The sequence below is a fragment of the Tribolium castaneum genome, chromosome 1 (assembly GCF_031307605.1).
Source record: "Tribolium castaneum strain GA2 chromosome 1, icTriCast1.1, whole genome shotgun sequence".
Classification (NCBI taxonomy): domain Eukaryota; kingdom Metazoa; phylum Arthropoda; class Insecta; order Coleoptera; family Tenebrionidae; genus Tribolium; species Tribolium castaneum.
In genome coordinates, this window is record NC_087394.1 from 26,770,520 (window position 1) to 26,786,210 (window position 15,691).

The window sequence follows — 15,691 nt, forward strand, 5'->3', positions numbered from 1 at the left end:
CGAAGGACCACGTCCGGAACGAGAGATGATGGGATGTTAGGTCCCCTCGAAGGTTTTACTCCCCCCAATTTGAAGCCTTTGATGTTGGGCGGCTTCCTCGTGTTAGCAAAAGAATTTTGTCCTGCGAATCCGACTATTCGGCTACGGCGATGGTGCGAGCATTTACCACGAAAATCTTAGTGAAGCTGCACTCACAACGAATCACTCCATACGATACTTAAATTTTCACACTCGATGACCGCAAATCTCCACAATAATGTGAGATGATCTAAAATCTGATCACTCGAGATGACTCCCACAACGGAGCTAGGACAAAAGTGCTAGAACGATTTCCGTTCGGAGTTTTAAAGAACGAGACTCAGAAAAAAAGTGAAACGGAAACGAAAATTTAAAATTTACGCGCTAAACAGAAGATAAGAGGAAAACTAGGGAGTTTAGAAAGGTAACTAAGATTGACAATTACAGGTTAGATTCAAATTCAAAACAGATAAGAAAATGTAAACAATGACATGGGCAATTAAACTAAGGCCCCCATAGCCCACATGGGAACCCCTAGGGCAGGCAAAAGGAAATAAGGAGGCTATCCGGCCCTAACGGATAGCATTTCCGACGATTTTCCCAACTAAGTTATCAAGGTACCAACCTACGGTTTTAACCAGAAACATTTTCAGGACAGTGGGCACTAAAAGGCTGCGACATTCAAGTTTGCCCACAACTGAATGCGGGACGCACCGAGCCACATATAAGGAAGAAAAAAACATTTCTTTGTAAGGTTGACAAAAAAGCGGACATCACAGAAGGAACAGGAACATTGACGCTCCGACGTCAGCCGTTCACTCTGACGCCGTTAAGGGCATTAAAATTACACCCTGACCCGCCCTTCTAAGTCAGGGTGGATTTTCCAAACGTAACATAATCTTAATTAATGTCACTCGACATTGAAATAACGGTTTTAAGTGAAAATATAATAATTATTGGCAAAAATTGTAGGTAAAAAATCGTAAACGCTTGGTAAAAATAATAATTGCTAAGCAAAAATTAAACACACATCAAGAATCTTCTACAATCGCTACTAAGACTTTAAATCAGGATTAAAGAAAATTAAGATTATTTATGTTTAAAAAAAATGCATAAATGCAAATCTCTTTGTCTAATAAGAGTAATAAAGTAATAAGAGGTGCAACTACACTTTTTACTTCCGCCTACTACTCATAACTACGCCACTGAGTTTGTCCATTCAATTTCTTAAAAAAAAACTTAATTATTTATTTTTTATGATTTAACCAAGCAATTCTGTTAGCAATTCTAAATTTATTTAGATTATTTTACAAAGCAAACAATTATTTACGTGATAGTTTATTAATATCTTTTTATTTAATAGTCAAGTATTTTAGTTCAGTAAAAATAATAAATGCACAGTTAATACACACAGGGCTTTCCTTTCGAAACTGAACAGTCTGTATTTTTAAATAAATACAAGTCGATAATTATTGCGAGGGGAAGTAAAAATGGAACATTAAAAAAGCAAAATATAACATTACTTACGTTTTTGACTTCGTTCTTTTTCAAATTGTTTTTGGAAAGATGTAGCAAATCTTTAACTAATTCCAAAAATTAGCTATTTGATTTTGAGTTAGAGGTAATTTATTTTGAAATTTTAATATTTCAGTAAACTTCGATTTTTAGGCCAATTGGCCTAAAGTAAAAATAAGAAACGTTCAGTATTATTATTTAAATTGTTATTTTTTACGGGGCACTTTATATTAAACAAGTTTTAATAAAATCCTGTGCGTGCCATGATTTGAATTTTTTACTGTGCAAAATACAGTGTATTCAAAAATGGTTATTTATCATGTCACCTTTGAAATTTGATGATAATGTGCCGCCTAATTTAATTGTGAATGCCGTCAAAGTGACAAATCCGTCAAAATAATGCAGAAAGGCTTCGAATTTAAAAACGAAAGAATACACAACAACAAAAAATACGGAAATATAAAACACAAATCAAGACAAACACTACAAATGAAACAATTTTGCCGAAAAATGCAAAAAAGTGAGTAAAAAGCTAATTCAAACATTTATAGAGAAAATACAAGTCATTTAGACGAGGCAGCACATTGGATTTAAATTCCATAGCAACTTGATGAACTTCCATTTTTGAACATTTTGTACAAGGTGTGTTAAAATGATTCTAGTCTACGCTTTGTAGAATCAACGACAGGCATTCAGACATCGAATATTGCCATTCTTTATTTACTAAAGTCACCAATTCGAAACTTCGGTAAATAAAAGTGTCTACTTAGACAGTGTAACAGTTGAGTTGTTTTTTTAACAGGAATTTTCGATGTAATTAATTAACATTTTATGAACGGATTCAATTGAGAAATTGAAAGTGCAAAAGAAATTTTTTTGTGTCCCGTCCGTCATCAGTTTGTATTTTTTTCCTGCTTGTATTTCAAATTAAAAAATGTCGCGCAATTGTAGGTTGGTACTGAGTTCCTATAAAGAAAAATTCATTTCTACTGATACTGTTAAAAAAAAAACTGCAAATAAAACCTAAAAATTTGTGTCCCCTCATTAAAATGGAATGGCTAACATGTAAATCAATTTCAAGGTTACCTAGAGGAAAATCATTTTAACACACCTTGTATTATATTTTACTGATTTTAAGCTGATCAAAATTGAATTATGACTAGGTACTTATCACTTTATTATTAGTAATTTACTACACATTTGTTAATCACAATTTTTCTGTTCTATGTTTGTCCACTTGTGGGTTTCCTTCCATTCGCCGGCTTTTCCAGTATGTAAGTAAGTTTTTTTTCCTCCTTACTCACCTGCCTTGCCTCGAAAACTAAAAGCATTTCTTGATCGCAGCGGTTGTAATTAACGCATTAATTGCCCGATTGTGTCGGTGGTATTTCCAAATTATGATCAATTCGGACGCGATTGGCCGCCTTATCCGCCACTCAATCGTGTTTCATGACAAATTCAGGTGTCGATTCCGCAGAGGAAGTCGTATTTTGGCCAAGCCAGCAATTTAGAGAACGTGTAGCACACATATTTCGCGTTCTTGTTCGTTTTGTAAAAAGGCGTGTTGTTTATTTAAATTGTCGAGGAAGTACAAATTATGTGACACGTTGTGTGTTACAGACGGTTCTGCATTGGGGCGCCAAACATGGTAATCCGAAGATCATCCAAATGTTCGCTGGCAAGTACAAGGTGGATGTCAACGGGAAGACGGTAAGATTAGAATGAAAAACTGTGATCGAGTTTAAACTACTTTCACATTTTACGTGAATTGATGAGCATTATTAGAACTGCCAATCACTTAATATCTTAATGAGGAGCATTAATTTAACTTTTCCACGTGTTGCTCCTAATTAATTAAAGTCAACGATCATTAAAATGGCCCAGGACGTGTAATACATTAATTTTTATCGATTCTTATTGATTCATTTGCATTCGAAATTAGAGAAATAAATTTCGAGCTGAGTTTGCGACATGGACCACATTTGTAAGGCATTTTTCATTTTATCAGTTTTTGCTCGCTCCAAGCATCGTCACAGGAATTCAGATGAAGATTTTATTTTTGTAAAAAAAGACTGACAACATATTTATTGATGAATTTATTTATTTTCTTTCAACTGTGTAAGTCAGTGCTGTTTTTTAATATGAGGATTACTTTTTGTTTTGCAAACATTTTAGGAAGCAGAATTGAACAAATAATTCACAAATCATTTAATATTGCATCCAATTAATTTACTTTCGAGTTAAATTGCTTGTTTTTTCCCATTTTTTAATGTTTCTGTTTTATGATTGAGCTAAATTGGCTGAAAGCACTTAAGTAAATGACAAACAAATAAATAAACAATAGTTTTTAAGGCCTTAATGAATTTTCTTGCGTTGCCTGCTTTTTGCAAAAAAGGCTATCGTTTGTAAAATATAGTAAACTTACAATCAGTTAGTTAATATTAATTTTTAAATAACATTTTTGCTCTTGAAAAAATTGTAGTCTGATGAAGATTTTATTAAAATCGAAACGTCGCTAAAAATATAAAGTTTAATTACATTCCTGCCCTAAACAACCAAAAACAATTTCTTCTGTTAAGTTTTAATAATTTTGTATTTTCTCAAAATATTTTGGCAATGGCTTGATTTAATAAGCGGATCATTCGTAAACTCTTCATATTTTTTCGCTGAAAACAAAGCTTATCAAAAAAATTATACCGTAAAAAATAGTGAACCGGCAATCATTAGTTGAATTTTCTTGTTTTCGCAAAATATTGGCCCTGGCTCATTTTTAGACGAATTTTTCCAAATTTTCTCAGAAAACAAAGCATATAAAAAAGACTTCAATTGCCAAAAATTGGTGAAGGCAGAATCACTTCTTAGGATCTTGTTGAATTTTTTCGATTTTCCAATATATTTTCACAACTCAATTATTTTTTCGAATGTCATCTCACATAACGATTTTCTTAATAATAGCAGAGAACAAAGCTATTTTAAAAGTAAATACTAGTGAACTTAAGGCCATGTGAAATTTTTTTTGCAAAAAAACAATAAAATTTTCCGAAAATGAAAATAAAATAAATTTTTTCTACTCATATTTATTACTTTATTATTTTGATACGTTTGTTTCTTTATTTTTTATTTAATAACCTATGTTTATGTTACATTCTTTGTCCACTTGTTTCAACGAAATTTTGCAAAATATGTGAGTTTTTGGTTCAAAAACAATCTACGTCGCTCGAAATTGTGTGAAATAATTTTTTTTTGTCGTAATTCAATTGTTTTGGGAGAGGAAACCTTTGTAAATATCAAAAAATGCATTAAACGTTGTTAACCTTTGGGAACATAGTTGAGACACTTACAAAAAAGCTACTGCGTAAAATTACAAAAAGATTATGCAAGAACTAATTTTTCAAAAATTTTAACTTCTAATGTGCTTCTGAAAAGTTAAAGTTAACTACAAAATTCTAGTTTACTAATATATCAATGTGTAAATAAATGACATTGGTTTACAAAATGTGATGTCGCATATTTAGCTGTTAACTGGTATTTTATTTAACATTATGAAAATTGCGGAAAATTTTTACCTATGTTCCAAAAACTAAAGCTAGTAGAAAAAATGTTAGCAGTTTTGAAATCAGCATCCAACAGTTATTCAACAACAGCAAAAAAATAAATCTGTATGCATTTTTTTAAATGCTAATATGTATATGAGTTATGTATACTCGAAGACCAGTGCTGATAGAAATAATCTATTGGTTCTTTTAAAATCAGCATCCAACAATCAGTCATTCAACATCAGCAAAAAGATCTGAAGAAACAGAGAAGTAAATGACTAAAAGTTGTGTCCCTTTTTTCAAAGAAAAGCTAACTTGAGTTATCATATCTCAAAAACTAGAGCTGATAAAAAAAATCTGTTGGCCCTGTTAAAATCAGCGTTTAATAATTACTTAATAGCAAAAAAACTAAGGCAATAAATATTATGTAAACTAGTGTAATTATAATCAATCAAAAACTTATTAACAATGTAGTGCGCAAGTTTTTTAAGACTTGTTTTAATTTCCTAAAGCAGCATTTTCACTTCATCTAAAGTTTGATTAAACCGACACAAAGTTCAGTGTTATTTCCCTGAAGTAAGCTAACTGTACCGTCGTTTCAACAGCGCTATTAGAGCAAAATTACTGTAGGAGCAGATTGTAATACTTACGTAAATAGCACTGGACATTAGTTAACATATCATTAAGCTTGTAATTTTTTCTTTTTTTCCGGTGCTGTTCCATCAAACAGAACGGGGTAAGTCTCTATCTTTCTTTCTATCTTTAGAGTAAAATTATCCATTCCTGTTGCGTTTTTACCTTACCTACAGTAGCCACCACACTTTTTAGCCGACGCATGCCGGGCATTCCTCAAGTTATGTCACATCTTAGATTAACTTTAATACAAGAGATAACGGCTTGTTTATGGTGTTTACATGTGTAAAGGGTATTCCAAGCTCACCGTCCCCCAAAAAATAAATTCTTGTACTAGTTAGATAATTTTATGTTTTTTGCCAGGGTTACACACCACTACACCTAGCAGCACAGTTCGGGCACAGAGATATTTACGACATGCTCATAAATGAATATCGTAAGTGCGTGTATTTTTTGGGGTGTTAAAGTTCACTCAAATTTTAAGATGCTGATTCGAAAATTCGGGACTATAGCGGCAGATTACCGGCTTATTACTTGCAAAGTAAAGATCAAAAAATCCGAAAAGATAACATCCGCAGTGAGTATAAAACATCCGCAAAGCATGGCAAGCTTCCTGCACATAAACCCAGCTTTCGACTCAAACCTAAAGTTGCAATAGATAGGGCAGCATGTGCCAGAGCACATCCACATCTTGTCGGGTCTTATCAAGTAAACAAGTAGTTTTTTCGGGTGGCTTAACTGATCTCATCTTGGGTAGTTTCGAGCATGACTATTGTATTTTATATTTTTATATTCTTGTAGAAGGTATTTTAGCGCAGCTTCCTTCAGTATTATCTTGCATGTACAAATAAATAAATGTCTAATCGATTTTTGCCTTTTCTTCCCCCGATTAATCCAGAGATCAAAGGGCGGAAAAAACCCACAGGTGAGTCGAGATTTTTGGTTTTTTGAGGCTTAATCCAGAGTTTTAGATAAAGATTTGGGGTTTTTACGGATCGGGTCGTTGAATGTGCGAGTTAAAAAAACTACGGAGGCTTTTAGCAATTTCTTGGGGGTTGGAAGTGGTTCTGTCACCGCACTCGAAACGACCAGTGAGAAGGTGCACAAAGGGTGGGGCTCTGCCGATAATGTCAACCAGGTAACAAGCAAAAATCGTTTTAAACAATTGTTTAATAACGACCCTCGTAGGAAAATATAAATCCGGGGCCTAAAATCAACACGGTAAAGAAGAAATCGAAAAGGCCCTATTCGTCAGGAATGAACAGCACTCCGGGGACTCCCCGCCAAATGTCGAGGAATTTTTCCAGTTTTCACACAAATGACTCGGATTCGGACTCAGCCGCCGGGTTTGACTCACAATGGAAGCACTAATACGAAGCAACATCACGGTGATTGGACTTAAATACGCTTTATTATTTTTATATTATGATGTGTACCTATTTTTTAATAAATTAATAAATTTTTGAACACTTTCCGAGTTTCTTTTTGTACTACCTCTACAGTACCTCTTCGGGTTTCCGTGATTCTAGTACTAAATCCTGATGTTTCAAATTTTATTTTGAATAATTTCTCTTAAATGATTCAAATTCAAAATCAGGATTTCGTATTAGGATCACAGGAACGCGAAGAGGTGTTTCGGGCTTTTGGCGGGAAATTTAAATTTCGCGCTAAAAGACCTCTTCGCGTTCCTATGATCCTAATACCAAATGCTGATTTTTGAACTTTTCTAATTTTTAAGAAAAATAAATTGCAAATTCTGGAGTTGGTATCAGGATCACAGAAACGCGAAAGGGTGTTTCGATATTTGGCGGGAAATTTGAATTTCCCGCCAAAAGACCTCTTCGCGTTCCTATGATCCTAATACCAAATCCATTTTCACTTTTAAAATTTTCAAGAAAAATAAATTGAAAATTTCTGGAGTTGGTACCAGGATCACAGAAACGCGAAAGGGTCTTTGATATTTGGCGGGAAATTTAAATTTCCCGCTAAAAGATCTCTTCGCGTTCCTATGATCCTAATAACAAATCCATTTTCACTTTTAAAATTTTTAAGAAAAATATATTAAAAATTTCTGGAGTTGGTACCAGGATCACAGAAACGCGAAAGGGTCTTTTGATATTTGGCGGGAAATTTAAATTTCCCGCCAAAAGATCTCTTCGCGTTCCTATGATCCTAATAACAAATCCATTTTCACTTTTAAAATTTCTAAGAAAAATATATTAAAAATTTCTGGAGTTGGTACCAGGATCACAGAAACGCGAAAGGGTCTTTTGGCGGGAAATTTAAATTTCCCGCCAAAAGATCTCTTCGCGTTCCTATGATCCTAATAACAAATCCATTTTCACTTTTAAAATTTTTAAGAAAAATATAATAAAAATTTCTGGAGTTGGTACCAGGATCACAGAAACGCGAAAGGGTCTTTTGGCGGGAAATTTAAATTTCCCGCCAAAAGACCTCTTCGCGTTCCTATGATCCTAATAACAAATCCATTTTCAACTTTTAAAATTTTTAAGCAAAATAAACGAAAATTTCTGGAGTTGGTACCAGGATCACAGAAACGCGAAAGGGTCTTTTGATATTTGGCGGGAAATTTAAATTTCCCGCCAAAAGACCTCTTCGCGTTCCTGTGATCCTAATACAAAATCCTGAACCGTCAATTTTAAATAAAGCCCACTATATGTTTCCTGGTTGTTTGGATAAATAAAAGGCGTTTTTAATTAAATATTTATTGGCACGAATTACACGTGATACATAGCCCTGAGCGAAACAGCTAGGTACAATTTTATTAATATAAAAACAGTTTCGTTTGTTAAATGAGTAGTGCTTTATAAAGAAAAAAATCCTCAAATCATAATTGTGAGTAGTAAGGCACTAATAAGTGCAACACTGGTTTGAAATTGAACAAGTAGTTATTGCTACATGTGATTGAGATGGAATTGTGTTGATGACACTGGAACTAAGTCTAAAATGATTGGCAAACTGGTTACACACTAGACTAGTTTATCCCCCTTGGAACAATTTTAGTTATCACCCTGTGAAATGGAATAATCTGGTGGGGAATGAAACAAGTGCGAAGTTTCTACGTATACACAACAATCATGCAATTTTTGAAAATACACTGTAAACAAATTCAGTCTACTCTTTACATATCAGTCAAAAACAGGACAAACCTAGCACACACTAGGCCATTGATCGCTTCTTATCTCAATAAATGTCAAACTGCAAAAATTGAAAAAATCACATTAAATTGTGCCTCATATAAAAATAATATAATTTAGTCGTCTACTGGTAAGTAACTACAAGGTACAGAGTTATGTACAAGCAATAAATAAGGGAGAAGTGAACACAAACAGACCGTCGGATGCAAGAGAAATAAGTACATTTAGTTGTTACTTTTCAAGTTTCATTTTCCTGGTACTTATTTCCGTTGCAAGGCCGTGTTGAACACATAACTTTCCTCGGAAAATTACTAAGTACGTTCCAGATATTAATGGAAGAAATCAAACTAATATTCAGCAACATCATCATCACTACCATCCTCCGTGAGCAGAGTTCCTCGATGCGACAGCAAACTTGACGAACTACAATTACGTAACCTGCGCAAAAACACTCAATTTAGGGCTTACCAGCGCACACACTGGGTTTGTTCCAACAAGAAAAATAAACAAGAATGTTAAATAAACCTATTATTCACAGAATAATGAATTTTTCTCCAAAAGATAGATAATAAAAACACCTAACAAATTTAATAGGACCAAAAAAATCAAACATTTCACTCGTAAAATAGAACAAATCGATTTTTTTGCACTTATAAGGGCACTGTGTGTTCTAAAGACATAAAAAAATGTATCAAGGGTAGTTGGAGCGAGTTATAGTTATTAAAATACGAGAGCAAAAACACAAGCTTAATGTTCGAGGGCTGTCGTTATGCAACGAGCATATGCGAGTTGCAAACCTAGACACCTGAGAACTTTAAGTATTATTCAAAATCTTTTTGTTGGAACATTTTAATTTAAACGAATTGCTATGAAAAGTGTGTTTTAAAATAGTGAAAACCGTTGCTATGGGAATATTAACTTTAGATCACAACGTTTCCATTATGGCTTTCTAGACGTAAAATTCCAAACTTTGCCTCACCCTGTATATCTCGCAAAAGAAGGCCGAAATATAAATATCATTTTCAAGTTTTTAAATTTAAAAAATGTGCGTAATAATTGAAAAAGGTACAAATTAGTTTTGAGGGGAAACATCATAATAATTATTATGTTCGACCTTCATTGAAAAGTTTACGTGTTATTAAATAGAAATTATAATTGCACAGTTAACTGTCTTCATTTTTTTTCAACGATTTTTTAGAGGAACGAAATATGGTCAATTTTATTTTTGCATTATTCCAAAAATAAAAATATAAATTGATATAAATTCACCTGTAACCCTATTTACTGGATAATTATCTACTTCTGGGCACAATTTTGTAGTAATCTGGTCAAAATTCTGCACATAATCCGAATAAAAAAACTTTTAACTTTTAAAATACCTAACTACAAAAAAAAATCAATGGGTATCAAAGTAACTGGAAATTTGAGTCGAAAGTACGTCTGTTTGACGTAAAATTGTCTGAGGATTCCAAATCTGCCCAAATCTGCCTCCATTTTTGTTGTGAGTTTCGTAACTTTGATACTAAATGTGGCCACTTTTTATTTTTCTAATCCACCAAAAAATTAAATAAACAAAACAAATAAATCAAATGAATCTACAACAAACTGTAGTAGTAGTAGTAGTAAAAGAGCTCCTTTTACTAGTTAAATATCTATTTCTGAGCATAATTGTGTGATAATTGAGTCAAAATTGGTCAAATAATCCGAATGAAACAACTTGGACAATAAAAAAATCAGCAAAATTACAATAACTGAAAATGTCACAAAAATTAGACGAAATTGAGCAGAAAATAGCTTTAAGGGAACAAAAAAAACGAAGAAAAAATTGTTTATAGTCAGGTAAGTATTATATTGCTGCTCAGAAAACTTAAAACTTGTTGGAACAGACCTTTGATTAGGGGTTAATTAATTATCAAATCATGCGTAACTATAACTACAAGTGCCTAGTGCAAGAAATACTTACACATTCGTTCTCATCGTAAAGCGCCATTTCTTCTCCACCGTCTTCTTTTTCCATACTAGAAATAGGGAAAGCACAGAGAGAAAGAGATTAAGACCGTATCCCAGTTAATCAGAAGCACAAATCTACTATTTTAGTAACAATTTGAAACACAAACCTTGTGTGTAAATGCTGCAACTGGACTTGGAAATTGTCGACTTGTTCTTGAAGCTCGTCGTTGGTTCGTTGCAATTTTCTAATGTTGTTTGATGCAGTGTCGAGCTCATCTTCAGCCACTGCTAAATCTCGCTTCAATTCTTCAACTCTGCTCCGCAATTTTTTCACTTCGGACTCGTATTGTTCCGCCCGTCTCACCGCATGAGCCAATTCGGTTATTTTGTCTTGTACCATTTTCTTCAACTTGTTCTGCGAGTGCCTCAACTCTGATATTTCCTAAGAATAAATAAATAAATAAACGAAAATACGAAACAAAGACTAGTTACTTTATTTTTATCAGACAACTCCTGTTGTAAATGCCTGACTTCGGCGTCCGAATTTGATAAAGGTCGGCCTTTTCTTTCCATACGTTCTTGCATGTCTCTCAATTCAGCTCGCAATTTTTTATTATCACGTTCTAGGGCAAGTTTTTCCGTTTCCAAACGCTCTCGCTTGCCCCATTCGGCAGCATTTTCAGCCTGTAGCCTTTCCAACTGAAATTTTTTCGTAAATTTAATAATTTTCCTCGGAATGTAATTTACACAACGTTTTTTGAAGTAAGAGTAATACAACATCTAAACTGGCAAAAATAACAACAATTTGTGAATTTTTGGCTTATTTTAGACGAAATTCCTCAAAATCAATGCAGTGCTAACTGAAAAGTCTACTCGAAAAACACAACAAATGACTTCAGTTTATTAAAATATCGCAAAGAGTTTTTGCCCTCAAGAATGGTAACAATAAGACAATTTGCGGCTAAAATGCCTAGAAATAATTGCGTATATGGAATAAGCGAAGATTTTAGCTTAGCTTAAAACCTAGATGAAAAAACATTACATTCGGAAACACCTTGGAGTTTTTTCTCCTTGTTTTTGACAAAATTCATAGAAACAGATGAGTTTTTAGTGAAAGAGAGTGTAATTTTGTCTTAATTTAGTGATTTAGGCACAGTTTAGGAAAAAAATTAATTAGTTTTGAGCTCTAAAAAGGTACCTAAATATTCAAAAACACTACAAAAGCAACAGTATTTTCGGCATAATAGTGATTTTTCGGCTTTATTTTTGTAAAAATTCGTAGCAAAGTGAAAAAAAGTCGAAATCATTTTCGACTTAATTTATACATTTTTTGACCTGTGACCTGGTTTAGGGATTTGTCGCAAAAAAAACAGAGTTTTTGGTTCAAAGGTATGCTTAAAACACTCAAAAACTGCAAATATTTAGCAATTTTTTTAAACAAATTTCACATTTTCGCGAAATAATTATGTATCTAGTCAAAAAATGTGATAACAGACTTCAAGAAGGGAAAAACAAGGTCATTTTGACTTAAGATAAAATTTCGACATCGTGATAAATTCGCAAAGTAATTGTGCAGTTAGCTGAAACGAAGTTATAAAAGCTTAGAAACAGCATAAAACTTCACCTTTGACCTAAATTAGCGATTTTTTTGCCAATTTCTGTGTAAAATCTCACAAAAAGGACTGAGGAAATTATTTACCACTGCAATATTACAATAATTCTATTCAATTATCCATCGTGCAGGCTATTAATTCCTTTTATTAGTCAACTAGAAAAATGTAAGGCTTGGGATATTCGTATATTTGTTAATTTGGTGATTTATTTCTATCTATTACGTATTACCTAGTTAGTTCTTGTAAAAATGCGTTACTAAACATTATCAAATAACACGATAATTTGGAGTCGCAAGACAAAAATATTTAAAGCCAGGAAACTTGGTGGCATAAAGGCAAATTTGTCTAAATATATTTAATAAATACACTTATGGTTTTGTTTTCATTGTGTATTTTTTAAAATAATGGAGTTACGAAAATTCAAAAATTTCACTCAAATGTTTTTTTCTGGAATTATTTTCTCAAGAAACGAGACTCAGCGTTTGGACCTTTAATATGTACCTAAAAAAAAAATGAAGTCGTAACAAAAATCAATATATCAGACAAATCTCTTTGTTTTTCACTTCGCAAAAATTGGTTATCTCAGAGACAATATTTTTTATTGGTGACGTTTTATCCTTATTCTTACACAACAATTGCCATGCCATTTATTTACTTGATTTTATTCAGTTTCTTACTTGCTATTGTCGCGAATAAAATCAGAATTTTTCGAGGAATTTTTACAGTGTAGTTTAAAATTCGTTGGCTAGAGCGGTTAGTGTATACCAATGGAATGGATTTCTTGGGAGAAAAGTAGGAAACAATCCGTATTAAAGGATTAGTTTGCAAACGTTTTTTATTTTCGACAAATTTAATGACACTTTCTTCTCATTCGCTCAAATGCGACGTTGGAATTTCTGTAGTTTTTAAACAGTTAAAACCTTGTTACAGACTGTAGCAGAAGATGCCATAAAGGTAAGTGCATTTTAATTCTCTGTATTTATTTCCAATAAGTTTAAAAGTGATGTATGAGTGTCATATTAAGGACATAGTAAGTACCTTTTATTTTTTTTGTTGGTAACATTTTCAGCCTTCTTTTTAAGATCTGAATCTTAAATTATAAACACTATTTTAAAACACGCTTCCCATAGCAACGTGTTGACACTCGCATACGCTCGTTGCATAACGACAGCCCATGAACCTTCAGCTTGTCTTCGCACTTGTATTATAAATAACTATTAAACTAATTTGATTGTACATTCTACTGATTTTATTTCTAATTTCAGTAGAGGCAATTTATTTAAATTATTTTGTTTTTAATCATCTACAAGTGAAATGTATATGTTATATCGACATATTGTACTAATTATTTTGATTTTAATTTATTTTTAATGTATTACTATAGTGGAAGAAAATACCACAAAAGTAAATGCAATTACTTTTTTCCTATTCATTGTCAAGTGAGAAAAGTGATTTTTGTGCTGTATTTTGTATTTTATTTCACAAACCAATAATTCCCTTCATTTTCTAATAATTAATAATTGTTTACTACATCCTTATTTCCCTTCTTTCTGACAAGAATGCTCTAAACTTCCACGTGGTTCTTGCTGGACAAATTGATGATTAATTTGAATAATTATAACAATTTTTAAATCTAATATGTATTACTAAATGCATTTTACAGGAGTAAAAATATGTTGAAACACCTTGTATCTAAGATGAAATGTAATATTTGTAAATCGATTCCTTTCTCTACAAGGTGGAGCTCAAAAATGTGGGAAGGTAATATCGCTAGACGCTTGTGAAATAGAGGATTTTCAATGCCTTTGTAGGTATTAACTTTATAATAAAAGAAGTGAACGAACCGTCAAATCTTTATTCAGTGTTTTCTAGTTATCTCTAATTTGTCACCAAGACGATAATATTCATTTGGTACGGACAATGCAATAAATCTTAATTATAATAAAAATCACGCAATTTAATTAATTACCAACGGCAATTTATTTCCGAATAACTTTGCCGAACCCCAACTATTTTTCTTTGCCTTTTTTTCCCGGCAGCATATAATACACACACCTCAACAGGTTATGAGTTATGCGTTTAGTGTCTTTAAAAAGTCCTTGAACTAAAAATTTTCATTTAGGAAAGTAATAATCGTCACTACGAATTACATTATGATTTAACGTACACATAATGACTAATAACCATTTTAAGTAAATATTTGTTTCTGTTGTGTAAACGCAGTCAATTTTATTATTCACACATTTTTGAGAAAAGTTTGAATCTTTGTGACACCAAAACCACCAAATTAGACTTACTTCAGCTCTGAGGTCATTGAGTCGCTTATCCATGCCTTCGCGAGAATTGGCCTCATCCTGCAAATCAGCCCTAATTAACCTAATCTCTTCCTGGTGCTGATCCTGCAGCGATAACAACTCTCTGGCCGCCTCCTGCTTAGCTTCCCTCAACTCATCGCACTTTTCCTTGACTTCTTGCAACTCAACTGTTAATTTATCAATAACGCGGTGCAGTTGAGACTTCTCCCTAAAACCCCAACTTAACAAAAAACAACTTGACCCAAACAACTCACTCTCGTTCAACTTGGAGCGTTTTCGTGGTCTCCTCCAACCTCAACTGCAACATTGACAATTTCTGGATAACGTACTCTTCGTCATAGTCCTCTCTGTGAGCCCCGTTTTTATCGCCTGGCTTTTGCACCCCATTTGCCAAGTCCCCCTTTTCATCAAGAGTGTCTTTGACGTACCGTGGAACAGCCCCTTGAAGGATATAGTCCTCGATACAGCCGTCCTGCAGGGCCGTACTGTCACACTCCGGCTGCCTCGAGGCCCCATTTTCGCGACTCGGCGACCCGTTGCTCTGACTGAAGACGAAGTCTTTGAGGGGGTCCTCCCCTAGCGCTTCGAAAATCTGGCTGTCAAACTGGCCTGCGTGTTTCAGCAGCAAGATGTGTATTTTTTCCATTTCTTTCTTGAGTTGGTCGTTTTGTATCTCGAGCTCCTCCTTGTCGCGCTTGTAGGTGGCGGTGTCTTTGGTGGCGGCGTCCAGTTTCGTCCGCAATTGCTTGCACTCTTCTCGCGCTTTGTTTCGCTCGTTCCTCACCTTGCTCCACTTTTCCCTCCAATTGGCGGTGCAGTCGGACCACCAGCGCATCGTCTTCTCCATCTGGGCGGCGCGGCCGCGGGCCTCCTCCAGCTCCCGCTGGCGTAGGGCCTGCAACGTTTCCAGAAATTCGATTTCGTCCATCACTGCTGTGGAAGAAAGTTGTTTA

At 33.8% G+C, this 15,691-nt stretch overlaps 2 protein-coding genes across 8 annotated transcripts in view; one reads left to right on the forward strand and one right to left on the reverse strand.

Annotated features, from left to right (window-relative positions):
• The first annotated feature begins 1,893 nt into the window (after positions 1-1,893).
• Positions 1,894-7,174, forward strand: LOC660226 (ankyrin repeat domain-containing protein SOWAHD). Of its 4 annotated transcripts, none has more exons than XM_064359701.1 (8): positions 1,894-2,803; positions 3,154-3,243; positions 5,800-5,805; positions 6,066-6,138; positions 6,187-6,279; positions 6,601-6,627; positions 6,674-6,840; positions 6,891-7,174. In XM_064359701.1, exons 1-8 carry the CDS (start codon positions 2,759-2,761, stop codon positions 7,071-7,073), a joined length of 684 nt encoding a protein of 227 aa, XP_064215771.1. In that variant the 5' UTR covers positions 1,894-2,758; the 3' UTR covers positions 7,074-7,174. The 4 variants fall into 4 exon arrangements, with proteins under 4 accessions (XP_064215771.1, XP_064215772.1, XP_064215773.1 ...); XM_064359703.1 differs by having other exon boundaries at positions 2,251-2,807; XM_064359704.1 differs by having other exon boundaries at positions 2,793-2,811.
• A 1,238-nt stretch (positions 7,175-8,412) lies between these two features.
• LOC660164 (uncharacterized protein) overlaps positions 8,413-15,691 on the reverse strand; it is a 52,756-nt gene continuing 45,477 nt past the window's right edge. For 3 of the 4 annotated variants that reach the window (XM_064356910.1, XM_015977922.2, XM_966419.5), the window contains 5 exons: positions 14,993-15,633; positions 14,721-14,946; positions 11,303-11,509; positions 10,978-11,252; positions 8,413-9,298 (listed from right to left, as the gene is read on the reverse strand). In XM_064356910.1, coding sequence (XP_064212980.1) covers positions 9,208-9,298; positions 10,978-11,252; positions 11,303-11,509; positions 14,721-14,946; positions 14,993-15,633 — 1,440 coding nt within the window. In that variant the 3' untranslated portion in view covers positions 8,413-9,207. Of the gene's footprint in view, positions 9,299-10,823; positions 10,879-10,977; positions 11,253-11,302; positions 11,510-14,720; positions 14,947-14,992; positions 15,634-15,691 lie in introns of all 4 variants that reach the window. The other variant, XM_008194118.3, reaches the window with a different exon arrangement.